At 40.0% G+C, this 26,358-nt stretch overlaps 1 protein-coding gene across 1 annotated transcript; it reads right to left on the bottom strand.

Annotated features, from left to right (window-relative positions):
- Window positions 1-5,698: 5,698 nt before the first annotated feature.
- On the bottom strand, window positions 5,699-25,308 carry LOC308114581 (uncharacterized protein). Its single transcript, XM_080471580.1, has 3 exons — window positions 24,993-25,308; window positions 12,195-12,257; window positions 5,699-7,816 (listed from the first exon to the last, which is right to left on the bottom strand). The coding sequence occupies exons 1-3, from the start codon at window positions 25,091-25,093 to the stop codon at window positions 7,672-7,674; spliced, it is 309 nt and encodes a 102-aa protein (XP_080327706.1). The 5' UTR covers window positions 25,094-25,308; the 3' UTR covers window positions 5,699-7,671.
- Window positions 25,309-26,358: the final 1,050 nt, after the last annotated feature.

Raw genomic sequence — 26,358 nt, forward strand, 5'->3', positions numbered from 1 at the left:
TTCTTTTAAAACGCACCTCTAATTTCAGCCGTAGAAGTTATTGGGGGTTATTGCCGCTCGCTTCACCTCCGGCTCTCAGTAGTGCGTGGAGTCTGCACGACGTCTTTAGATCCCGAGTCACACGCATAAACGTGCTCCTCCAGGTGGCCCGAGAGCTGTGCGTATACTTCACACCCACTCTGCTACGATCAATTTCACCCCCTACACCCCCACACCCACCACCAAACCCTCGCATGCGTCCAGTTAAGTGTGCAACTTTTACAAGGGAGTGAGAGGGATCAGTTTCAAACTCCCCCAGAAATCCCAGCTTCTTTCCATTGCTATTAAACAGGGATGAAAATGATCGCCGTGCGCATGGAAGATGCGCCAGGCGTATTTCACGAGAGGGTTTCACTTAAACAAGCAAATCGGACAAACTTAACGTAGTCACCTCACAGGTTTGTGGTTGTCCAGTTTGAGCCCGAAAAAAACTCGGGAGTAAAACTGAGAAAGCAGACAGGTGTGATTGAAAAAACATGAAGAAAATTCATTGTGAGAATATAAGCCCCTCCCCCTCACAGGGCTCAAACACATTTTAGTTCAGGGGCCACATGCAGCCCAAAGTCATCTCGAGCAGGCCAGACTAGTAAAATAGTGCCTTAATAACTTTTAAATGTACACTTTAAAGTTTTTCTTTGTTGTGGTGCCGAGTCACAGAACCAAACAATTACAACCAAAACTTTGTACAATCTTAACATAAAGCCGATTGTAATGAAAACTTCTGGTGCAGAATACAGTGAAATGTCCCCAAAACTTTTCCTACAGCTGTTGCATTCTGCACCTTTTTACAAACTTACCTTTACAGCACGGCTTTGAGACTAGTTTGATACCAAGGAGGTCGCTGGCTGTCACGGCAGCATCACTGATATCTCAGCTCGGGTCTCAGTCTTGTGTTGTGCCCGCTACTCTTCAGAAATTTGTTTAAAAGATCAATTTTCTTAGTGGTCTGGACGCGGAGCTTCTTGTGGGTTTTGTGTGGTTTTGGCCACAGGCTTTATGTTTGACACCCCTGGCTTAAAACATATTTTGTCCCCAAGCCCTGCCGACTCTAATCCTTTATGTTTTGTCACACACCAAGTGGTCATTTTTATATAGATGCTGGATTTTTAAAACAGTGGTTGGGATCCAAAGGGGAAAAAAAGCAGAGCTCTTTATGCGCAGGGCAGAAGCAATTAAATAATAAATAAAATATTTCTTTACAGTCCACAGCTGTTGTAACTGTCATACTTATTATTTGGCACTAAAGCTTGTTTTATGTCAGTTCTCAACATGTCTCTTTTAATAGAGCTATGAACCTCCGCCTTTTTTTAATCCTTATTTGTTCTCAAAAATGAAAAAAATAAATAAATAGGGCTTTGATTTGAACTTGTTAATTTACATTAATTAATTACAGATAAACTACAATGTTAATTAGATCATTTGAAATCTGGGAGGTCTTCATGTGTAGTCTGCAATGGTTGTAATTGACAATTCTTTCTCCATTTCTCTTCGTTCATCTATAAAATTCTGCCACTTTACAATTTTTACAAGTCTATTTCAACAATATAAAATCATTTTTCCCAATGTATGACAATGTCTAAACTGAGGTAATTGTAAAGATGCTGTTTAATAGTAATGTAATCCAAAGAACCTTTGAACTTGGAGGTTAAAAGTAAAAAAAAAAAAATAAATCTAAACCGAATTATACGCAGCATGGTCTGCAGGAGTCAAATATTCCTCCTGCTTTATTAGAAAGAAATACAATTTATCTTTTGTAGTTTTTAAAACCTTTTCAACCAAAAAAGCATCAAATTCATTTAAAATCTAAAGCAGCTCTGTCCCCTGCGTTTACATATAAACTCATACTCTCCATTTGATTCCCACCAAGTTGTACATTTTGGTAAACGTATTGGATTTCCTGTTTATACATCACACCCTATAGATATCCAATGTGGTTTTGTAGTCATGTAGTTTACTTTTGTGGTTGGAATAACTATGCCAGAATTCATTTTAATCAGTTAGACAGTTACTTATGTTTGCATGTTCTTTCACAATTTGCACAATTATGCCCACTGTGGAAATACAGGCATACCACTGAAGTGATTAAAGCGATGAACAGGTTTCTCACAACAAATACCAGAGTCACTTTTATTTTCCCTCTCAGTTGATTAAACACAAATCACACTCAGCACTTTGAGTCTATTTGTACTCGTTCAGTAAAATTTGGCCAGTTTGTTATTTACGGAGCAAATTTACTTCATTATAATTTCATTATGCAGATCACAGGGGAAACACTTTTATTTGTGTGTGTGTGTGTGTGTGTGTGTGTGTGTGATCCAATTTCTCACACAACGCCCGCTCTTCCTCTCTGTGTCTCCCTCACACGCCAAACCTCCCATCTCGCCTCCTCTCCATCTCCCCGACGTTGACTGATTGTGCTTTGTTGTGATTAAAGCCACCAGATGCTCAGGAGAGAACTGGCCAAAAAAACCCTGTAAACTCTCAGGCCTTTTTCTCTGGCTGCTCTTTCTTGTGGAGAGCAGCAGGAATGTCAGCCATCTTCCCATCAGCACGGGACGCCGCAGCGCGCCCGCTTTTTAAGAGCGTGTTTACAGTGAAACGTTCCGCTGATGTGGGATAGATTTATTACTTATTTACTCTCCGGCCTGGCCCGGCTTTTTTGTTGGTCTCGTTTCTGATCACTTTCGATGCCTCACGCCAGACCACGAAGTGATGGCGGCGTGTAAACACAACCGGCGAGAGCTGGAGTCCAGGAATGTGTGTGTTAGTGTTTGTGTGGGTGTGAGAAAGAGGCAGCTCTGCCCACACTTAAGCCACGTTTACACGTACCAGGGTTTTTTTTTTTTTAAAAACAACAAGTATTTCCTTCTCTTTTGTTTACAAAAAAAATCTTAATTTACACCTGATCGTTTACAAAAAAAAAAAATAATTTACACGGACCCCATATACATTTGGATCAGGGCTACTGTGAGTGCGCCAAACCTGTAGGGGGCAGTGTAACGAGAAGCATGAAGCCATGCTAGCCAATCAAGAGTCCTGGAAAAGAAATGGAGACCCAGAGTTTTTCTAAATCTCCACTGTGGCCGGAGTTTTCAGAAATCATCGTTGTGGTGAGTCGTAGCTTTGTTTCTGTGTAAATGCGAGGCCCAAACTCAGAGAAATATCACAGTTTTTGTGCACAGTGGAGAATAAGAAAAACTCGGTGTCTCCGCTTGAATCTAAAGGCGGGTAGGCGGGGATTGATGTCACAATTCGTGATGTCATATTTTATTCCAGGACTCTGACTGGCTATCGTGGCTTCATGCTTCCTGTTACACTGCCCCCTACTGGTGTGGCATGTTCACAGTAGCTCTGAACCAGGTGTATACGCGGGTCCGTATCAATGAAGATTTTTTTTATAAAAACCCGGGTACATGTAAATGTGGCATAAAATGTGGCCCCCGAGAAGGCATAAAAAGATAAGTGTGTGTGTGTGTGTGTGCGTGTGTGTGTGTGTGTGTGTGTGTGTGTGTGTACATAAATCATTAAACACACACTCGATTTGAAGACTTGTTTGAGAGGGGAAAGCAAAAATGATTATGTGATTTAAGGTTTGATAAATGTTAGGGTTTAGGTAAAAGAGAGATGAAGCTGAGGCAAATAGAAGTCTTCGGGAGATTCAATATATTTCAATGGAGAGCTCCCACAAGGAAGGCATGACAATTGAGGCTTTTTATCTCCATTTGTCAGCTCTCTGTGTCTGACCTCACGTTTCCAATGATCCTATTGTTTTCTCCCGCTGTGTGCTCAAATCTGTGTTATGAGTTTCACCTGTGTCCTTCACGTTCCCTGTGTATTTAAACCGCTCTCCCTCTATTGTCTGGCTCAGTTCGTTTTGTCCCCGAACCACCAGCCTCATCCATGGTCTCGCTTGTTACCCGTTTCCTGGTTTTTGGAGTCTGCTTTTCTTTTGGGTTTTTAACCTCCTGGACAATTTTGCTTTAAATAAAACCCAAACAAAAATGGGTCCTCAAAACAAGAGTCATTCAAAAAGAGCTAGGTTAAAGGTGTGTTTAGACAAGTACTACCTAAGTTTGAGTACAGTTATCAGAAATAAATGTGCGTCATACGGTGTGAAAACAAAACCATGAGTGTATCACTGTGTGTGTTCAAACAGGATTTTCTTACATTAAAGGTATATTTTGTCTCCTAAACACGTCGTGGTTTGACTAACTCATCTTGATGACTAAAGGTTATATTTTAGTAAAGTTTGATGGTTAAAGTGTGTATGGCCTCCTGATAGCACACTAATCAATAAGAAATAATGCTGGAGGGACAAAAGTTTCATAATCATAAGTAAAATTATAAAATTTCAAATAAAGACAATCTGCGGTGGGATTGAGGTGAAGTTTGAGTTCCGACAAACACAATCCAACGTCTCTAGATGGCATGAAAACTTCTTCTACATCTTCTTTATTTCCATGTTCTCTTATTTTATGATTCCAAATGTGAGCATCCGTGTGTGTGTGTTTGTACACGTTGGTGTTTTCATGTTTCCCTTTGCATTCGCTCGTGTCTCTCGCCTGTGTGTACGTCCTGCCTCCCACTCACAGTTGTGCAATTAGTCGTTTGTAATCAGCCTCTTCTAAAGGATCAATCGGGTGGAAGATAAACACTGTCTGGTTGTGTAACACTTCATTAGGACGGAAAATGGATGGTGTGATTATAGAACATTGTTGCTACACTTTTTTTTTTTTTTAATACACCCAGTCTTCATCATTAGGGTTTAAGGGACTATGTTACCGCCTCCTAACGCTGGAATCTGGAAAATATGAGACGAGACCAGTGATGGATTGTCTCAAGGTGCAACTGCCATTCGCTATGAATTGCAAGTTAACTTTGTTTCTTTTTGTGTCTTGAGTGAAGATTTGTCCTGCAATAAGTGAGGGATCTATTTGTACACACGTAAACACAACAAATGTAAGAAAAACCAGCACAGCAGACACAACAGGCATGTTAGTGGGAAACCAAGACTCCTGTCAGAAGACGACAATTAAGAAAGTAAAAAAATGTTTCAAAACCAGAAATAAAATAAAAAATGAGTCAAAAATTTGTTCACTACACACTTCATGTCTGTCTCCACCAGATATGTCCACTCTGTCTGTGTCCCCCTGCCATGATGACTTCTATTTCCACTAAACTGCCACCTGACAATCAGTTTTTACCATCAACTGAAATAAGTGCTCAAGGGTCATGATGGGCAGCAGGAAAAATTTATATATTTGAAATTGAATTTATTGTAGATCAATGATAATTAGAAGAGGTTTCATGCTCTGAAGGGAGGCTTGTCCTCAATACTTGAAAAATCTCTAAAGCGATAAATTAATGCAACCATCCAGATCTAAAATGTTTGACTCAATACACCATGTAAACATATATAACAGTATGAAGCTATCTCATTGACATCTTTAATTTATGGGGATTTTTCTATATCCCTATCTATATCCAGTGTGTAAAGGGCTGAAGAGTTTTGGTTGATAAAAGAAAAAAAAAAAAAAATGCAGATACATCCAGAGGAATTTATCACATGCAGATGTTGTTTGCATACTTGGGCGGGGGGGGGGGGGGGGGGGGGGGGGGGCTGTGAAGCATGTGGCAGAAAAAAACAAAAACACAAATTGGGATATAAACCAATGTGTTTGTTTATTCAGAGTTTGTTGATTTTACTTACAGACTGCTAATAATAAAGACAAGGCCTCATAAACAGTCATTTACATTTAACATAACGGCACCAAACACAGTTTTTCCATCGGTCTTTTGCACTCGTCGTGGCTCTATTCAGGCTCACAGGAATACTGAACGTGTACCTTCTGATTGGAATGATCCAGGAGCGTCTTTTTAAAAAATAGATGCATTCTTGCCCAGTTGCACGGATCAGCAAAAAAAATGCAGCTATAACTCATTGTTATGGAAAGTTATCTGCAATCCAAGTGGCTGACTTCCCACACTCCTTCCTGAGTGAGTTTGAGGATTCAGAACTGACAGCATCCCCATTGTTTCCTGCTGGAAGGTGAACAACAGCAACGCATCAGTGTTCTGCTGTTTTTCCATCCTTGGTGTCTTGATGTGAACTCTTATTGTGGAGGTTTCTCCTCGGAGCAGCGCAGCCTTTTGTGTAGGAAACAACTTGGATCAGGAGGCTTTTCGCTCACAAAAACAAAACAAAACACTACAATAAAATCTTTAGGGAGCTGATATCCATGTTTATATTCATGACTGAGTCATTAATTACTTTTCGGTGTTGATGTTTCTGGCTCTCACGTTCTAGGTGTGTTCTGTAACAAAACAGGTTTAAGATGCTCCAGCTGCTTCTGATACGATTGTCTGGCTTCTCACAACTGGCTGAACGTTTATGAGGACAGATTTTATATTTAAGGTGCTTAGTAAATTAGCAAGCGCTGATTTTGTGTTGTTAAAATCTTTTCTGTCTCTCAAAATCACCGCTAAAAGTTTCATTTTTGTTCGAAGAAACGTCTGCAGAATATGAAGATTGAATGCCGCATTTTGCACCAATCCATCCTCCTTTATAGACTGGTAACTATCAGACTATCACACACACTCCTAGAATGATTTAAATCATCAACCTCTCTTTTCGCACTCAGTTTCATTCAATATAAATCTGTCAGATCCCAGCCATCTCCCTTCTCCTCCGGTATTCCCCAGGGCTCTGTCCTTGGCCCCATCCTCTTCATTATCTATCTCCTCCCCCTTATATCTCACATATTTTTCATAGCTATATTCAATGTCACTGTTATGTTGATGACTCCCAGACTACCTTCTATAAGGGTCTCTTTATGATTCTCCCAGGCAGCAGTTTATTTAAAAAAATGCATTAACTAATAAATGTAAATTAAAAAAAAAAAAACAAGATGTGCAAACAATAAAGACAAATTAAAAAAAAATCGAGTCATCATGGCTTTTCTTTAAGGACCTTATAATACAGTGACAATTTAACCCTGGTTTGCTTTTCCTCGTAATTCCACTCTGAACCACAAGATGGTGCAGTGAGCCTCATCATCCTTTAACGCCTTGCCGGGCCCAAATTCACTTTTCACCTACTCATACACACTGGCACTGTTTGGAGATAGGTTGAGGACAGATTGGATGACTCAGTGCTGCCACCAAACTGCACAAGGTGGAATTACAGTAAATCTTAAAATTGTACAATTGGGAGACAATAATGCACTGCATGTTTGTGTCAGTCACAAGGTATTGCCGGCCAATGGATGGTGTGATTGGTGTGCTCCAAACAGTCAGACTGATAAATGAATGAAACAAGGTTTTGTGTTCAAATCCAACATGGTGACAGATCCATCCATCCATCTTCTTCACCACGTCATCCTGCGCAGCCTCGCAGGGATCGTGACAGATGTCAACATTTATTTTCAACTCGCCTGCGAAACGTAACAAACCTGATTGTTTTAGCCCGCACCTAACTCAATTTGTTTTTGTGGCAAACCCTAACCAGACTGCTACCATTTGAGAGAAATACCGACGTGTTTATTCTCGTTACCATGACGATCCCACACTGCCGTTTCTGCTGCTCTTTAATTTTCACATTGGCTGTGTCTAAATTCAGGGGCTGCAGCCTTCTCAGTCGTCACAGGACGGGTCCTCTGAAGGCTGGGCGGTCTGCAGGGGAACAGTAACGAAACCAGACCGTCTGTGGGGCATTTCCTGCCTCATGGTTTCATCACGAGGCGGTGCACCAGCCCCTTCGCCGACCGAGCCATCAGTCCTGTAATAGAGAGGAAAACTGAGTATGCAGCAGGACACAGTTTTTGCTTTTCTTTCGGGTTTTTGCACGAGCAGCTCAAGATCCGTTACTCATCTTTGTTTGTAATTTGATTTGAGTGAAAAACTGAGCTAATACTTGTATTTGATGGTGTTTGATTGAGAAGCGCACAGCTCTCCCCACTACCGAGAAGCCAGTTCACCTAAAGCTTCTGACGTGAGCAATGCCTAAATTAATTTACGATCATCTGTAACTATTTCTAATCTAAGGGTCCAAAGTACCTTGATTTACTCAAAGTAAAAATGCCTATCGAGGAAGTTTTTAATATGTAGTCACCCTACAGAATGTGTTGCATCAACACCGCTGTGGTTTCTTGTGTTCATCACTGGCGGTCAAAGCTTCCTGAACTTACTTGGTATGTAGAGTTTGTTTTTCACAATAGACACCACGGGCTGTTGCGTGATGGACGGCGTCTGGAGAGATGGCCTCCATATTATTGCAGCGTGTTCGAAACTGTTCACATTAAAAGCTGCAGTTCCGATGCCGTCATGGTCGGTTTGTTACATTCCTACAGGAAGTCCCTCCTCCTCCTCCCCCTCCCTGTCCACCGCCTCCTCCTTTTGTTTTAATGAAGCCCCCGGGAGGCTCTGGAAAGCCCTGGAACCGAATGCCGTCCATCCCGTCCAAACCGCCGCCTCCTCTTCAGTCCCAGCGAGCTTGGACCAAACCCTGCTCTGCCTCCTGCACACTGCCCTGTTGCTACAGGGTCTTGCTGGAAAACAGAGGACTATGATTTCAACAGATGTCACGACAACACACAGGCAGCGGGGAGATTCTGACTCTGGTCAGTTTATAGCGTGACTCTCCATGGAAATCATCCACAGGCAACACGTTTTATATATTATCAGGGCTCCTTTAATGCAGCGTTGGTCATCCTTTTTTTTTTTTAATAAGCCAAAACATGAGGGGGACCTCAGCTGGCTTAAGGTGTCGCAACATAAAATTCAGGAAATCTACGCGACACTGTATAACAACCTATCGAACCCGGTCTGCGTTCACACCCCTACAGCACGCCTCTGTATCCTCCCATTGTCCCGGCCATGCGTCATGTCCACAGGGCCCGGGCCAGCCGCTCCGGCCTCCTGATTGGGCCTCGACATGGGATTGTTCTGGACCCCTGTCGGGGGAAATGCTTGGGAACTCCACTTCCCAGCGTGAGAGGAGATGGAGAGCAGAACGGCTCCCCGGAGGCCCCTCCAATGACCCCTCGGAGTGCAAACTATGCAGAGGTCACCGGGTTTCTATTGGGCAAGAGCTAAATCTGACTGACACCGAGCGGCAATAACCCTTGACTCCAGACATGCTATTTATTTACAGGCAGATAAATGTCAAGCGAACCGTTTAGGCTTTTTCAACATGCATCGAGTGGAAAACAAACTGTGATGTAAACTAAAGGTTGAGCCAGGAATTTCAGCTCCATCACAACTGTGCTGTGAGGACACGGGGGGAACATTTTGTGGCTCTGCCGGGTCGTATCAGGATAATCTAATTAACGAATACTCTTTTAATTCCACTTTTTGATGATTGGAATTTGCTAAAATAAACAGGACAGGACTTGGGGGGGGTTCCAACAGGGGTGGCATTATTTGAGAAGTCAATACAAAAAGGGAACGAGTGAAGTTTAAAACTGATGTTTATTTCACTGAACCGCACATTTGAGAAGTCGATGGGCAAATTACAAATACAGAAAAGGCTTGAGTACCAATCCATACAGCGGAGCAGTTCCAATGGCAGCAGTGAGGCTACAAATAAAGACATCTGTGACTTTTCACAGCAAAAGCCTGCTGCAGGCTTCCTCTATGCAATTTTAATTCTTCTCCAGACCCCAACAACCATTGAAAGTCATTTCCTCAGCTGGCTCACCACGAGTTTAGTTTGTGGACTTTACTATAAGTTAGTATCATGAGTTGTCGCCATGTTTTCTGAATCACTTCTTTTGCTCTATATTTTCCTACATGCTTTGACTTTATGACAGATCATCTCCCACATAGACTTTCCTTTCATTTTGGCCAAATTTAGATTTATCTGTTGAACGTCCGCCACGAACATGTCCAACTGAAGCATGTTTTATTTCCTCTTTGTGTGTGTGAGGGGATAACTCATGCAATATTGTACACGGAACCCCTCATTTGAACACCCATAGCATTAATTCACGTTGATCACCGGCGAAAAGGCACGCAAACTAAAAGTGTATCTGTCAGCGTGAGCGTGCAATTTAGCACTTTATACAGGATGTTAGTGAATCAGACCCAATCCATCATCCACCTCCTCCACCGTCTGTGCTTATCGAAGCGTGATGCAGTCACCATATGTATACGGACGTCTCAGATTCACATTGTGGACTGAAACATGTCGTACCCATGAATATGACAACCAAGTAATGAATTCACAAGACACACCCACTTAGATTTTGAAAGGTATTTTATCTGACCATGAAAACGTGGTAAAAACAGTTAAGCAGAGGAGTGAGTACGCTGAGTATGTCTTTAGTTTAAGTTCAATGTATATGTGGTAATAATTTAGTACTTTTTATAAGTCAAGTTTTACACACTGTTGTAATGTCTCTTGGGTGTTATCTTGTGTTTTAGTGTGTCTTACTAAATTATACCCAAATTTATATTTATTTTCACATGTACAAGTACAAATGTTTCTACCATAGTTTGTCGGAGTGGAGTTCAGTAATGTGGGACTGATGGATGAATAAATATGATTTGGATAAATTAACAGTCTATTATATAGCACTGTAGATAGATACTTTTTTATTTACATAACATAATGAGTTTGGACATTATCTGCATTAATCGACAGCTATTTATTCTAATTGTATTCTAATTGTATTTCCAGACATCCATTTATCAGTGATGAGAAGAGATTCAGCTAAACTACATTTTAACAAGAGAGTGAATATAATTCAAGGTGAAAATGAAAATAAATGGTCTAAATTATACAGGCAGGATTTTAGATTTCCTTTATTTGTGTTTGCGCATGATAAATTGTGTCATCGGTGTGTGAGATGGAGTTTTATAAATCTACCTGCAGTAACCTGGATGGACGCATCATATGGTCAAAGTTAAAAGGACTGATGATTCAAAACGTCCACCTCATGTTTATGACCCCCTTTTAAGGCTCGTTCATTGTACTTATCACTGTTATACGATGGTTTTATTTCATGATAAGACGACACACCTGTCCTTGCCGTCTGACTCAGTGTTTTATACTGTGAAATACTGTACTTGTTACATCATCATGATAAATGAATAATTAACAGCACTATCTAATGTCTATTTTATTTTTTTTATTTTTTTACAAGAAGACAATCTGGCATGGAGTTGTGATTACCTGTTGTACCAACAACTTTTCTGAATATCTAAATTGAAAGATCAGCCGTTTATTGGGCAATATATGGTTACATCTACAAAAACATGATTAAATTCCATTCAATCAGTCAACTGATGGAAACTCTGACAAGAACACTACGTTTGAGCAAAACACTATTTTTATGAAACAAGTGCAAGTTTTCAAACATATTCCCATTGCTGCTCGTCAGTTCTGTTCTTACACAAGTAATAGGCCAATGGTAACACATCATTTACTTTCAGTCAGTACACTGATTGTCAACAAATTTCTGCCTTTCTTTGACTTGAGTTGAGGTATTTTGATAAATACTTTTTAAAGTTTGAGGCACAATTAACAAGTCACTAATGAACTAAATCTACCATAGGCCGTGAAACGTAATGATAAAAAGACCAGGTTCATTTTGTTGACTTTTTCGAGTCGTGCTTGCTTTAAGCGGTGCGATTAAAAGATTTATTACCATTAGACACGCAGCATAATGTGGGCTTTTGGGAAAACTGGCACGTTAGCGATCCCCTGTTGCATCTTGTTTGAATTGACATCATTTCTTACACCCTGGAGTTCACAAAATCCTCCCCGATCCCGTCGAACAAGCACGCCAGAAAGCGAAAAACAACTGGTTTCTGTCACAGTTAGGTGTGACAAGTTCCTCCATCAAAAAAAAATAAACGGAAATATTGAGCAAAAAAGCTATTTGCTGTATTTATGCTGCAGTGTTAAAAGCCGATAAATACGTATATGTGTAAATACGTTGCTGCACGTAAGTGTTTTGGACATGAAGCCTCACCACAGGTCAGGCACTTACCAGCCTGCACATACACACACACACACACACACACACACACACACACACACACACACACACACACACACACACACACACACACACACACACACATGCACTCACACACCGGCTTTCACCGCCGACCAGACGAGGTCACTGTTCTCTCGCTGCACCTCCGCTCACCTCGGGTCTGGGACGGCACCTTTGGGTCCTCGGGTCACAGCGTGGAGGGACGCCACGCACGAGCTGCAGGGTCAAGAAGCAGATCACACAGCTGGGGTTAAACACGAGCGCGGAAAGTGAGTAAAGAACCGAGTTTCTGCAAGTTCAGGAGATTCCGAGTTGCAAAAGTGTGATTCAATTTTGCTTTTAAGCCCGACGCTAAGATTTAAGCTTCAGTTTCCCGTTCCCAATTGTATTCCAGTCCAGTTGAGAGAGAACAGCTTTTGTCAATGTCAGCTTGAAACTACAGGAAAATGAAGATTACTAATGTGCAGTTTTATGAGTTCAAAGCAGCTTCAAGTGTATTTATTGAAATACCCACATTTAAAGTTGGTGTAAAACATCAATTTCCACATGATGAGGTATCTCAAAAACAATTATAGCGACCAAAAACCATAATTTGTACCGTAAAACTTCTCTAAACTACTCTGAACAAAAATATGGACGCAACACTTTTGTTTTTGCTCCCATTTTTCACGAGCTGGACTCAAAGATCTAAGACTTTTTCTGTGTACACAAAAGGTCTGTGTCGCTCAAACGTTGTTCACCAATTTGTCTAAATCTGTTCGTGAGCGCTTCCATCCATCCACCTCACAGGTGTGGCACGACAACATGCTGATTAGACGGCAGGATTATTGCACGGCGGTGCAATTTTGACAATCTTATCAGTTCACAGCTCGCCGCACTGTACAACGTGTGTGCAGATTGCGCGATAACAACGCAAGTGGATTCGTAGCCATACGACGTACGTGCGGTGACGTGATTGCACAAGAATAAAACGTCTCAAGCGTGCGCTAACCATTCACAAAAAATTTTTATTGTGAAATGTGTGGTATTTACCTATTTGGAGAGAAATCCCCCAAATGTTTTTAGTTACATCCCACATACTTTTTTGGGATCCGTTTAGCCGCAAACACCTACCGTAATTTCCAGACTATTGCGTGCACCTGAATATAAGCCGCACCCATAAAAAAGTTTGGTTAAAAAGAAGAAACGTAAGAGTTACGTGATGCACCTGAACGCATCACCCATCTATTGGCATGAAGCTTGTTAACCCGGAAAAATCCTCAAATTCGCCGCGTCATTGTTTAAGCCACAGGGTTCAAAGTGTGTGAAAAAAATAGCGGCTTCTAGTCCGGAAATTACGGTTTTCGGCTTTAGCTCCAAGTGTTTCATTTCATTCTGCATTTCTATTGGTGAGTTAGTTGACGGTCTGACAGACAGAATTTAATCGCAGCTTGTCTTCGGTTGCAGGACTATGACAATGGCCGTCCTTGGACCTTTGTGCGATTTCGAGCCCAAACCGAAGGCATCACCATGATTCTCTCACGACTCGCACCCTGTGCAGCGGGCATTAGGCTGAGCGCAATGATAGGTCACTCCAAACATGAAGTTTTATCACACAGCACGGCGCCATAGATGTTGACGTTTTGAGGCAGTGTAATTTTCATAAACGTACCGTTACTAGTTTTGAAGAATTGCCAGATAAAGGGTTAAAATAACTTTTAGACCACCAGCAAATTTCTGGCACAGAAATGGAACATTTTATTCCACAAAGTGGAAGTTTTCCAACTAGGTAAAAAAAAAAAACGTCCACCCATTGGGACTTATATTTGATTTTGTTGAAAGGAAATAGGTTTTATAGGAAAAGCAGCTTCATTTGAATCACAGATTTCAGCATCAGGGCAACGCAACGTGCTTTACATTAACATTTAAGAACAAAAGCAACAAGGAAGATGAATGATAACAAAGAAAGATAATAACAGTCAGGCAAAGATAGAAGCAAAAACAATTATAATGACGAAAAGTCAAAATATAAGATTGAAGGTACAACCGTCTGCAGCCTTTATGAAGACTCATTTTTGTCACTTGTAACCTTCATATGTGACACTTTAAGGGCTGTGTTTGCCTCACTCTTGTTTTGATATATGAATATAAACTGTGTCTTATGTTGCACTTATAAAGTTTTGATTACAATTTCGATTGGTAAACATTTCATTACATTTTGAGCAGTTTTTGTATTGAATTGTAGAATTTTCTGCCTTATTTTTCAACACGTTTTTTAACCATTTTAACTCTTTATAAGCTGTTTAGTGTATTTTATTCCCTCCTCGTCATTTTAGTTTTACCCCCCCCCCCCCCCCACATTTTTTAAAAACATTTGAACCATTTTAGATGTGCCTTTTTTAAAAGCCCTTTTTAGCCCAGAGTTAAAATGTTCTTTTGAAAATTACTTTGTGTGCATAAATGAAATTAAAGCAAGATCAAATGTTTATTTTGGTATAATTTAGTGAAACCTTCAGGGAGCCACATGGGGCTCCAGACTCGCAGGTTTTGCAGACTCCTGATCCAGAGTAATAAAACTAAAAGAAATCAAATATGAGGATCAGCACATGGTTAAAACAGTTGAAATCAGCTAGTTAAAAGTGGCAAAATGATAACAGCAGAAATGATGGCAGCATAAAATATTTACGAAAAATGATGAAACATACCTAAAATTAAGTGTTACATTCAGCTTATAACATTATGTATGATGATCATATTCCAGCATATCTGCTGCTATTGCATCAGAGTTTCCACAGTTATTTTAGTTTTTCTTTTTTCTTTTTTTTTAAATCTCCATTATTAGTGGTGACAGTATTACTCAATGTAAAGAGATATAATATAATCCTTGACGCAGGCCTCTATCACATGTGCATCTATTATTATAATCTAAAATAAGCATGAAAGAACTGTTCTTACTATCAGTAATTACAGGCTGGAAACACCACCGGCAAACGCTGGCAGTATCCAAAAGAGGCGACACTGTCATCCTCAATGAAAGTTAATAAAAATTAAATGAAATCTGCTCTGTTGATGCACACAGATGTTCTTACTTATAGCACATCTGGATTAATTGAAACCAGTAAAGTTGAAGAGTTTGTGCGTGCGTGTGTGTGTGTGTGTGTGTGTGTGTGTGTGTGTGTGGTGGTGGTGGTGGTGGGCGGGAAGGATTTGTAATTTGTCCCGCCTTAACAGATGCAACAAAGCTAATGGGAGAATGACAGAGGTGTCAATCAATTATAGCCCCGCCCACAGAAACACTTTCATCAGTTGGCGAAAACACCAGCGCGTGTGTGTGTGTGTTTGTGTGTGTGTGTTTGTGTGTGTGTGTACACACATACTTGTGAATTTCTTCATATATTAGGTGCAATTTGTGTATTTAATTGTTTGATTTAACTGTTTTTAATGATTTATCTTTGCGTTTCTGCGATCCTATATCTGTACAACAGGGCTCTGCAACAGTTTTAATATGGAGTGAAAGTTTTTAATTGTTTTCTCAATGTGTGTCACGATCGCACAAGCTGCCTAAAACTAAAGAAAATTACAAATTGACACAACATCCAGAAATATTTCCAACACACCTGGATCTTCATTGTATAGATAAAAGCCGCATCCCAACACGATTTCAATATGTTTCTCAATCGGTGTAGCACATATTAGACATGAAATGAATATTGAGGAAAGGATTAAACAGCAACACATTCAGACGACCACCACATGTAGGCTGGAAGATTTACATTCTTCAAGTTTTAAGATTAAGTTAGAATAGATTATTAAAGATAGTCAATGTTGTTTGTGTGTCCATGAAGAGCTGCTTCCATACATGACGGCTGATTTTCAACTAAAATCCTTTTCAAGTGTGTTAAATTATTCGACTGAGTTGTGCCATCTGAGGCATTCGTGCCTTATTCTGTCCCTTCCTGGTATATTGTTATTTTTGTCGTTTATTGAATTCTATTCCATTTGTAATTGTTCGTATTTATATGGTGGCACCCTCCTTTCTGTTTCACGGTACTAAAGTAAGTGAGCCGCACAGTGGAGAAGTGGTCGACACTCCTCAGAAATCCTTGAGTCCAAGGTCGAGGCACTTTTTCTCTGTAAAATCTGCATGTTTTCCCTATTTCCTCTCAAAACATAACTCTAAATCCACTGTAGACGTGAGTCTAAGTCTATATTTGTCATATAATACGTCAGATAAATCAGTCCAGACGATGAAACCATGAAGCATCTGTCCGTCTATCTTACCTCTTGTTTTAATTGAAAGACGTATGAAACAAACTGAAACAAGATGAGCCGCCAAACTTGAAAAAACATGTTCTGTTTTGAATCTAAAGCGCACGGTAGTTAAGAGTTTGTGCAAATTTCTGGCTTCCCTTGGAATCAACAACAAAGTTCAACGACACTTGTTGACATTATCAGAAAGTTTATAATGTGATTTACTATTCAGATTTGTTTTAATGAGGCTGATGCAGAAACGGAGCAGCTCACTGTCTCACTACTAAAACAGCAACACTTATTTCACAAATGTAGTGGGTTTGTTTTTTTTGTTTGTTTGTTTGTTTGTTTGCTGAAGGAATAAGGGGTTACGTGTAAAATTTGCCGGGGAGGTGCTGGGTTGTACATGGTTGGCGTGCGGAGTGCAGAAACCGGACGGCACCGAGCAGAGTCAGTGTGATCGGCTCTGTCTGTGGTTCGGTTGAGGCAGTAAAAGAAAATGCTTTGATTAAAGTTCAGAACAGCTCAGAAAGTGTTTTTAGTTAAATGGGAATAAACACATTGTCTTTCATGTCATTGTGGGACTTTTTCTTGACCAAAACATAACCATAAAACCTTGGATAATGATCCAGTGACTGCGTGTGGATTTTTCCCCGCAGAACTCGGGAGGAAAACAAATTAAATGCGCCGTTAAGTCACTATTTTACCGACATATCCAGTATCAAAGTTTGTGCAGCTTAATAAACGTCACTCCCTCATTAGCTCAAGGGGAGATGTTTTCTTCAGTCAGCCGATCCAGATGTGAACGCGTGGCAGTTTGAAATCATTTGCGAAACTCACGGACACGACACTCTGACCCCTGGTGGCCGAAGCGGTTATGACCGGAGCAAAGGAGAAAAGTCGGGTCAGATAGCGGGACGATGCTGTTATCGTGTTGGAAATCGACTGGGACAGAAAGCTGCACATGGACGCTTGCAGGGAAGCTGGATGCAGAGGACTTTTATCTTTGCTTGTGACTGTTTGTGGAGACAGAAGGCAACATTTATTTTTATGTGTCATTTCACATGAAAATGTGCTTGTTTTAACACAAACCACAAGTTGTTTTATTTCTTCTTCTTTTTTCCCCCCCTTGAACCAAACCAAACAGTTTTGATGTCTAAATCTACCAAACTTTTTCACAATGGAAACATTGGGATGTTTATCACGGTTACCGTGGTAACCGAGGTCCGGTATGCCTGGTACTCTCCACTCATTCAGGTCATTCAGCTGGAAAAATGCAGCTTTTTATTCAGGATCTTTTTCTTTTGTTCCTTTATATTTTGCTGTCTCGGATGTCTTCATTAAGCTCTTCTTTACTGTCATTTTACATTCACCTCTATGAACACAGAAAACAGTTACTCGTATTGCAAATCATTATGATGAATGACATTTTGGTACGTAATGTATTTGCTTCTAGTGTATAAGTGGCAATTGCCTAAGGGACCCAATTTACTTGTCACGTATAATGCTATAGTAGTTTAATAGTTTATAGAGGTATTTTGCTGCCATAACAAAGAAATTGAGTGTCGATCACATCACTGTGCACTTCCTCATTAAAAAGTTACACGTGATGTAAATGTAATGCTAAAAAAAGTGTGATGCAATGGTCTGAAAGCCATAAAGAAAGTGGCTTGCTGTACTTTTTCCAGCAGGGAGTGGTATTATTATGTTCTGTCTAAATAAACATTTTGTTTGCTGTTGTTTTTCTTATGTGCATATTAGTTTTTCAAAAATGGTTGAATCTCCTGGCTAAAAACAGCTAAAACAGTCAGAATTACAAAAAATTTGTACAATTTTCTAAAGAAAACTTAAAAAAAAAAAAGTCAGATAAAACAGCTAAAATTATAAAATCACTAATATCTGTAAAAAAAAAAAAAAAAAAAAGGTTAAAATTGCTAATAAAGCTAAAACTGTTCTAACATTAGGAAACAGCTAAAACAGTTCAGAAAATAAAATGGCTAAACTGGCAAAATGAGAAGAAAAAAAAAAAGTATATCTAAATTGTAACTCTTAAATGTCATGAATGCATTTTTCTTTTCTCCGTTTCAGGTCATTAGTTTGTTTTGCGGCTCCAGACAATTTTTATTTGGTGGAAAAATCGCAAAAATTACTCTTTTGGTCATTAAGGTTGCAGAAGTGTCTTAAAGGGTTAAATTTCATCCTGTCATACCCCTGATACTAACTCAGTGCCTGCCATTTTATGGCATCATTTTTATATATTTCATGCTATTATGTATAATTATGAACAGTGAAAATATCTGCCTGCAGCCTTTTATTTTCCCATCATAAACAGCTTGTGACAGCTTCTTTCCAGAGGTCCAAAACAAGACCTCTTATATTGAAATATGTGGATCCAATCGTGGCTGAAGACCTTGTTTTGGGAGTCAACGGTATTGTGTTGCGGAAATTCTGTAAATCTAATTTCTACTGAACGGGAATCACGAGAGAAGCCCCATCAATAAACCACCGTGGATCCGTGCAGATATCAAACTGATGGCACCGAGTCTGAATTAAGTGTTAATGAGATTCACCAGCCCCGACACATCGACTGAACGTAAGTCGAAAAACAGGCCGCCTCTCCTTATAGTCAACTCGACGGAACAAATTCTCTGGGAACCGTCCAGAAAAGCTCCAGGAACCAAAAGAGAGAAGGAAGCCGTTAAATCATAAAAGGTTGACTTCACTCTTCTGAATGATTCGCCTTATTGGAACAGCATGTTGAAGCCGGACCATCAGAGGGGACGCTGGCGGAGTGATGCAATGTGGCCAGAGATTGGAGCGAGCAGGAAGTGCAGTGTGCCGGGTGGTTTTTTTAGCTGGGCGGTGGGTGGGCGGGCAAATCCAATCAAACAAATAATAAAAAATAACAAAAAAAAAACCTCTAATGGCTCCGTTCACAAATCGAGAAGTCTGGAGTTGCCAACCCAACCCAACCCAACCCCCCCCCCCCAGTCTAGCACCCATTCCCACACGCTTGAAGATGGCGAGGAGCGTGAAGGGGGCAAAAAAACCGAAGGAGGGCGTTTACAAATTTAGTCTGGGAGGAAACGAGCTTTGCACTTGCGGCTGGCTGAGGCCGGCGACGCTCGGGGTTTTCTGGCGGTTGTTCCGGGCCCAGATCTAAATGGAGGTTTTGGTGAGGCGACCCCGGGCTGTTTGAGGTGTGGTCTGACTCGGCGCGGGGGCCCTGCACAGCATCACACACGTCTACTCGGGCTCCAATGCCTTCAAGCTGAAGGCGGAGGGGAACCGTCGCACCAGGCAGCCCCCCCCCCCCCCCCCCCCCCCCCCCCCACCACCACCATTATAGAGGATGATCTCACCCTGGCTGTCCGGGGCCATTACAGACAGAAAATGGCCACCTAAGAGCAGCAAGTGTGCTGGAAGAGGCCGTTAGAGGGGGAAACACACTGGAAAGACACTTAATTCTCACACAGGCGTGAGAATACTTATTTCATGTTCATTTAAGTCAACTTTAGGTAACTTTAGTCACATTTTTTTTCTTGTTTCTTCTAAACTCACAATGATAATTTCACGTTAAAATGAGGACCCGAGATAGTAAACATTTCCACGTATTGCAAATGGGACTCACATGCACCATTCATTTAACACATCTGCCTTCATGTACATGAAATACTTGGTAAATATCCCAGATCAATCAAGTCACTGCTACTCAGAATGGTTTGAGTTGTTAATGACTGGGTGAGTTTTAATGTGTTCGTTATCGTGGTGAGATGCATTTTATCAACTGGCTCCCCACGGCTTTTATTTGTGGACTTTAATCAAATATTTTTTCTGTTGTGCCTCTTCTCGCAAAATCTCTTCTAATGTCATTATTAATATATATTATCCAGCAAACATAAAGCATTTGAACATGCAGTTCATGATTTGGTAGATTTATTCTGAAAGAACACCCTATCCCTGGGAATTGTTCAATTTCCAAGTACTTTACCCTTTAAAGGGTTAAAGTAGATGGACAAACCTTCTATTTCTATTTCTAAATAGATGAAATTGCTAAAAAAAAATAATATGTATATATATATATATATATATATATATATATATGGAGGAATTACAATGCATTTCCAAATTTAGTTCAAATTGAAAGCTAAAATTCTAAGCAGCTCAAAGAAGCAACGCGCGCCCCTTTAAATGAACCCAGCTGAAGCTGATCGGCTGAAATTCACTTACAAATCACTGGAGAATTATTTTCTATCTTCCTTTTAAAAGAAACAAATCAAGGCAGGTTGCGGTCATGCGACGCGAGCTGCTGAAGAGTAAATACACATTTTGTTCCGTTTGGAGTCAAAGCGAGCGAGATTAAAAATGACAGATGCTTTCGGAGCTGTCACCATTTTCCCCCTTCTGTGCTTTCCTGCCGTCCGGGGGATTCGCTGTCACTCTGAGCGAGAGAGGGAGAGAGAGAGAGAGAGAGAGAGAGAGAGAGAGAGAGAGAGGAAAGAGAGTGAGAGAGAGAGAGAGAGTGCGGGGCTGCTGTTCTCGTCATGAAACCGAGCTGTAAACGGAGACAACATTTACTGTCTCCCTTTGTCATATATCACTGACATGCCGCTCTCGTCCGTACAGACAATATCCTCTGACAGCGGCAGTAAATCTGCGGCCTGAAGCTTGAAAGGAAATGAGCGGGCGAAGACAGTTTCCACGCCGCGTGCAGATGTTTCGCCTCAATGCCGCAAACATGTCCGCCGTCCCCGCCCTGGTGTCAATCCGAGGGTAGGTGCACGGCCGCCCCCGGATTGAGTCTTTATTGACAAGTCATCACGACGTGTGACGGATTACAGTAAATGAGATCGACGACATGGAAAGAATCTCCTTCTCAGCTGGACTCGATGTGGCGAATACATGAAACCCGATTTATCTCGTATCGCCTGTGGACACACTAGAATTGTTGTCCGCCTTTCTGCCCCACATCAAAAGTTTTAGAACACTGGATAGCACGGAAGGTGTTGCAAGTATAGTTCTCCGTTAGAAAATATGGCTTTTTCTTACGTGTCACTGTAATTCAGGGGTGTCGAACATAAGGCCCAAATCGGCCCAGAAAACCACCAAGCGAATTGAACAAATTTAAAAGAAAATCGAGATTTTTTTTAACACATTTCTCAAGAGAACCGGACAAAACCCGAGCTGAGATGTCGATGATGCTGCCATGACAGATTGCTTGGCATCGGCCTCAATGTCATGCTGTCAGGGTGTGAAAACATCCGTAATGTAACAACGATAGAAGGTTGTTGTGTTTTTTTTGTTTGTTTTTTTTTTGGGCACATTTCACTGTGTTTTGCCCCAAAAGGTTCCAAGGCTTCATGTTCACTCATCATTTTTCATAGCAATTGTTTAGTTTTGTGAAAATGTAAAGATTTTCATCACGTATATATGCCGCGCCGCAACAAAGAAAAAACGTAAACATTTTAATTTAAAGGTTTTCTTGACACTATTTTACCAGTCCGGCTCACTCCAGATGAAATTGAGCTAAAATTTCCTTAATATTTTCTAAATATTATTCATATGACTGTTTAGTGCTTCATTTAAGGCACTCACTATTTGGCGTGAGCATTGGTCATATATTTTGAGCATAAAATCTAATATATTTCTGCACATGTTCACGAAGAATCAGAAACAGAGCTAAAATCTTTTATGCTGAAGACAAACTGAAGCTCCCACACAGCCCTGATAAGCAAAAAACTCCAAGCACTTTGTAATTTTTAACAAATTATCTTGCTGGACAGTTAATTATTAGCTGTTTCATTAGTGTATGATCAATTAAAACTACCCGTTACCTCAACCTTAGTAAGTTTTGTGGTTTCTATAACTTCTCTTAGTTCGTTGTTAAATATTTCGAATATAACTACACCATTTTAGTGCTATTTCATAATTACATTTGCTGCTCTGCATTGGAAAACATTTCCTCTCATATTCAAGAAAAAAAACCAGGAGTTCTTTGAATAAAAGAGCTGACAGGAACTAGCCGGATCTCTAGAAAGGACTTTAGAAAGCTTACATCCCGTCGCTTTCCGTTAATTTACATGGAATCTGATTACTCGGATACTTCGCTTTTACAGCCGCTACCAAACACATCAGCTTCACTCCTCATGTACTTGGCGGCATGTTTTATACACGGAGTGTTAGACGCCATGAAATGTTTCCATATTAGTTTCAGACTTAAGAAGAAGGAAATTCTGTATCTGACACACACACACACACGGTATGTATATATTAATTCAATATTATATTATATTATTGTGTTTTAAAGTCAGTTTTATCAATTTCCCAATGTAATCTTGCTCCATGTTTTCCTGCCGTTTTCACTCCAGTTTGACAGACTTACAATAAGAGACAAAACCAGCATTTCATGGTGGATTATGGACCTTGAATGGAAGAGACGCTGGTTCGAATCCCACCTGCAGCGTGGGGGGAAAAGAAAAATTCACCAATTCTAAAGTCAAAGTTACAAAAGCTTGTTCTTTTAAAAGAAGCAGATGAATCATTTTGCATCATGTGTTGTAAACTTTAGAAACTTTCACATAAGATTTCACATTAATGTTAAACGTTTCGACTCATAAACAAACTTTAATAGATTTTTATTTATGTGTAACATTCTTACTTTTCCATCAAGACGTATTTACACAAATATGATTTGTTCTGAACCAGTTTTACTTAATAAAATCTTGGTTAAAATTCATAATTAAGGGGGTATATATATATATATATATATATTTATTTTTTTAGATATCTAAAGTCATTTTAAGACCACATTTAAACTGAAGTTTTACTGCGATCTTAAGGCAAAAGCAACAGCTCTTGACTTTTAATCACACTTTATTCTAACCCTTCCTATAAAACATGTGAAGGCATTAAACTTGCATAAAACATTATAATGTATGCTGACGTAAAGACATTTTAAATTGTTTAATAAAGACAATTTTTATTAAAAAGATTAGGATTTCTAAATATTCGGTAGATTCCTGTTATAAACAATAGCTTAGACACGTAAATATAATTCATAGATTTTAATATTTGAATTGTGACTTATGCATGTTTAAAGTCATTTTGAGGATACATTTAAGCAAAATCTTCACTTGTTTTTCTATTAAAGCATCTTTTTTCTTCAAACATTCATTCATGCATGTTTCAACTGCTCAAGTAGACCATTTAGAAACAGTAAACACAATGCGACACACTGTAATGTCGATAAAGACTCAAAGATTATTTTACACATTTGCTTGAAATCAATTATTACATCTCTCAATCTGGTGGAATCGAACATTCTTGGACATAACGTGACTTTTATTCAAGGTTCAATTCAACCCTCTTTAATAAACACTCTGTGAACTCACCACAACACAGAGCAACGTTGATGCATGCAGTTATAAATACATTTAAAAATGCTAAATATAGACAATTTTCAATAGGACGTCAAACATTTTTAAAATAATTTCATGTATTTGATGCCCAAATGTGGATATTTTGAATATTGTCACTTCTGATATGTGTTTCAAGTCTTTCTTTCTTCAGTTTTCTAGTAAAAATGAACAAAATAAGTTAAGTTAGTGATTTCTGCACACAATTATGAACTACAAACTGTTTATTAGAAGCCTAGAATTCTGAATCGACAGGATTTCAGTCATTTTTAAACCTCTTAAGTCATTTTAAGGTTAAATTAAAGCTTCTTGTCCAGAACGTCCCACTACTTTGTACCAGGAAGCAATGAAATATAAAATAACTTTGCACCGTCTCAGCTGAGAAAATGTGAAAATGAACAGAAACACTAGACTTTATATATAAATATAGATATATTTCTATACTTTAGGCACAAATCAAGCCTTTCATTACAAATCAAACTTCATCCTGGGGCTAAGTTTGCTTCCTTACACTCAACAAATAATCACGTGAAGTCAAAGTGAATGTGAGAAAAGGAGCGAGGCGTCGCCGGCGTGTTTGCTTTGGTGACTGCAGCTCGGGGCTGTAATCCTTCCTGCCTGAGTGAGTGACAGCCACAGGTTGAGCAGCAGGTCTACCTTCAGTTTCTGTCTACTGAGGAGAAAATGTACCGTCCTCCCCCACCCCCACCCCCGCCCCCTCACCCCCACCCACCCTGACCTCCCACCACCTCGGCCGGTTTCAGGATCATCACAAACACAAGCCCCTGCCAGCCTCTCCTTTTCCTACGTGACGCAGACTCACCTTTACACGCTGCCCTCGTCTTTTTTAGGCTCGGTTTCGGGGTCACGTGCTTTTCGAAAAAGCAAGATAGAAGTTAGTTTAATATTTGTCAGATCACTCGTGCTAATTTTGGACCTTTTTCCTTCAATTCATCCTGGAAAAAGCACCTCCAGGGAGAGAGAATGGATTAAAACGTTGTGAAATATGTGAAGAAAATCAAACGTAATTGATGTTGAAGTGGAAAACTTCACCACCTCTTATATTTCTTTACAATATGAATTCAACGTATCCACTCTTCTGCAAAAGTTTTGCTTCATAAAGCCCACATGGGGCAAAGAGCAGGACTGAAAACACCCACGCCACGGGCCATCAGCACCACCCGGATTGGAAACACGTGTGTATTAATACCTGCCCAGGGCTCCAGAGCAAATATATAGCCTGGAATAACCTGCTAATAGCCCTAATTTGTTAGATAAACAGTGGAAGAGTTTGACACTCACTCACCGAGGGTGCCTTTCCTCCGCCGAGCTGCCTCTGCTGCGTTCAGAGCCGCTGCGAGGGACTAAGTTACAGCCTGCCCCCGCTCCGCTATCTGCTAAAGTCATTTTCTCTCAAAGAGGAATTAATTTCCTTTCTCAGGCGACCCACGCGCTGCCGGTGGCACAGCCCGGATCCCCCGAGTGGGGAGCCATTGTGACCGTCGCTCAGTGAGAGCGCCAAAATCTGGAGGCTTCTATTCATTCTTTACACGCGATATGAGAGACGGTGCGATTCGACTGCTCGCTGATGGCGTCGACGTCGTGGTTCCTGTCATCGTTGTGCTTTGTTTCGTATAATCTCTATGCTGGATGACCTTCCTGATGGAGCTGCGGGTTAGTTAGAGGCCTTTCTCTTGGAGAGGCAGCGGCAGCCGGAATCGAACCGGTGTACTGGTTTAATGGTGGAAACAGGAGGATGGAATGGAAGAGCAGTAAACAAGCCTGAACACATAAACACAACATCACCCGCCGCTGTGAAATATAACATTACTATTATTATAAAATAGAATAAATAAATACTTCTATATACTCACATTCAGATTTCTATTTTTTGTATTTATATTCTTTAGTTATCGTGGGTGGTATTTCAGTACATTAATCTTTGTATTGTTACTGAATTATTCCATTGTGGGAACCAAAAGGTAAAAATGTAGATTTATGAGACTCTGGTCTCATCTCATCTCATCTCATCTCATCTCAATAGTTTACAGAGGTTCATCTAATATAACCTAACCTAAACTAATCTGGTCTTCACATAAATTTATATCAAAACAAATCAAAACAATTTAATTTAATCTAATCTACTGTAATCTGAACTAAATTTGATATGTTGTGTAGTCTTGTCTAAACTACTCAACTTTAATCATGTATAATCCAGTGTAATCTAATCTTGTAATTGAAATGAATAAATAAATAAATAAACTGTTGCAATTGTTCCATTGAAGTTAAAGGTGCAGAAAATATGTGTGTCAGATGATTATTGATCTTATTTCTGTTATACCATAAAGCAGACTCTTCTACTTCATGTATATTTTGTCTCCTCCTCCTCCTTTTCAACAGAAGTAACACAAATGCTCTGAATGTATCTTACCTTCATATGCAACTCCAGAGAGCAATAATTACAAAACGCAGAACACAATCCCAGCTGTTTACCGGATTTTATTCCACTTTACGCCTTGAAAATGACATTTTTATGGCCGGACTGATTTAGTGAGGCTCAGACGACGTGTTGATGTGAGTGTTTGATGCATTTTTAGCTCGTAAGCAGTTCAAATATTTCATCTGTTATACAAACTTTTTCAGGGATTTCTGGGACGTTCTTCTCCGGTCAC

Source organism: Lipophrys pholis, assembly GCF_963383615.2.
Source record: "Lipophrys pholis genome assembly, chromosome: 9".
Classification (NCBI taxonomy): domain Eukaryota; kingdom Metazoa; phylum Chordata; class Actinopteri; order Blenniiformes; family Blenniidae; genus Lipophrys; species Lipophrys pholis.

Bases quoted from the DNA above. Each gene is read 5' to 3' on its own strand.
- LOC308114581 (XM_080471580.1), bottom strand. From the start codon at position 25,093: ATGACTTTAGCAGATAGCGGAGCGGGGGCAGGCTGTAACTTAGTCCCT. The intron at 12,258-24,992 runs GTGAGTGAGTGT...TTGACCCTGCAG, and splicing joins GCGGAGGAAAGGCACCCTCG to CTCGTGCGTGGCGTCCCTCC. The intron at 7,817-12,194 runs GTGAGCGGAGGT...TCTCTATTACAG, and splicing joins GGTGCCGTCCCAGACCCGAG to GACTGATGGCTCGGTCGGCG.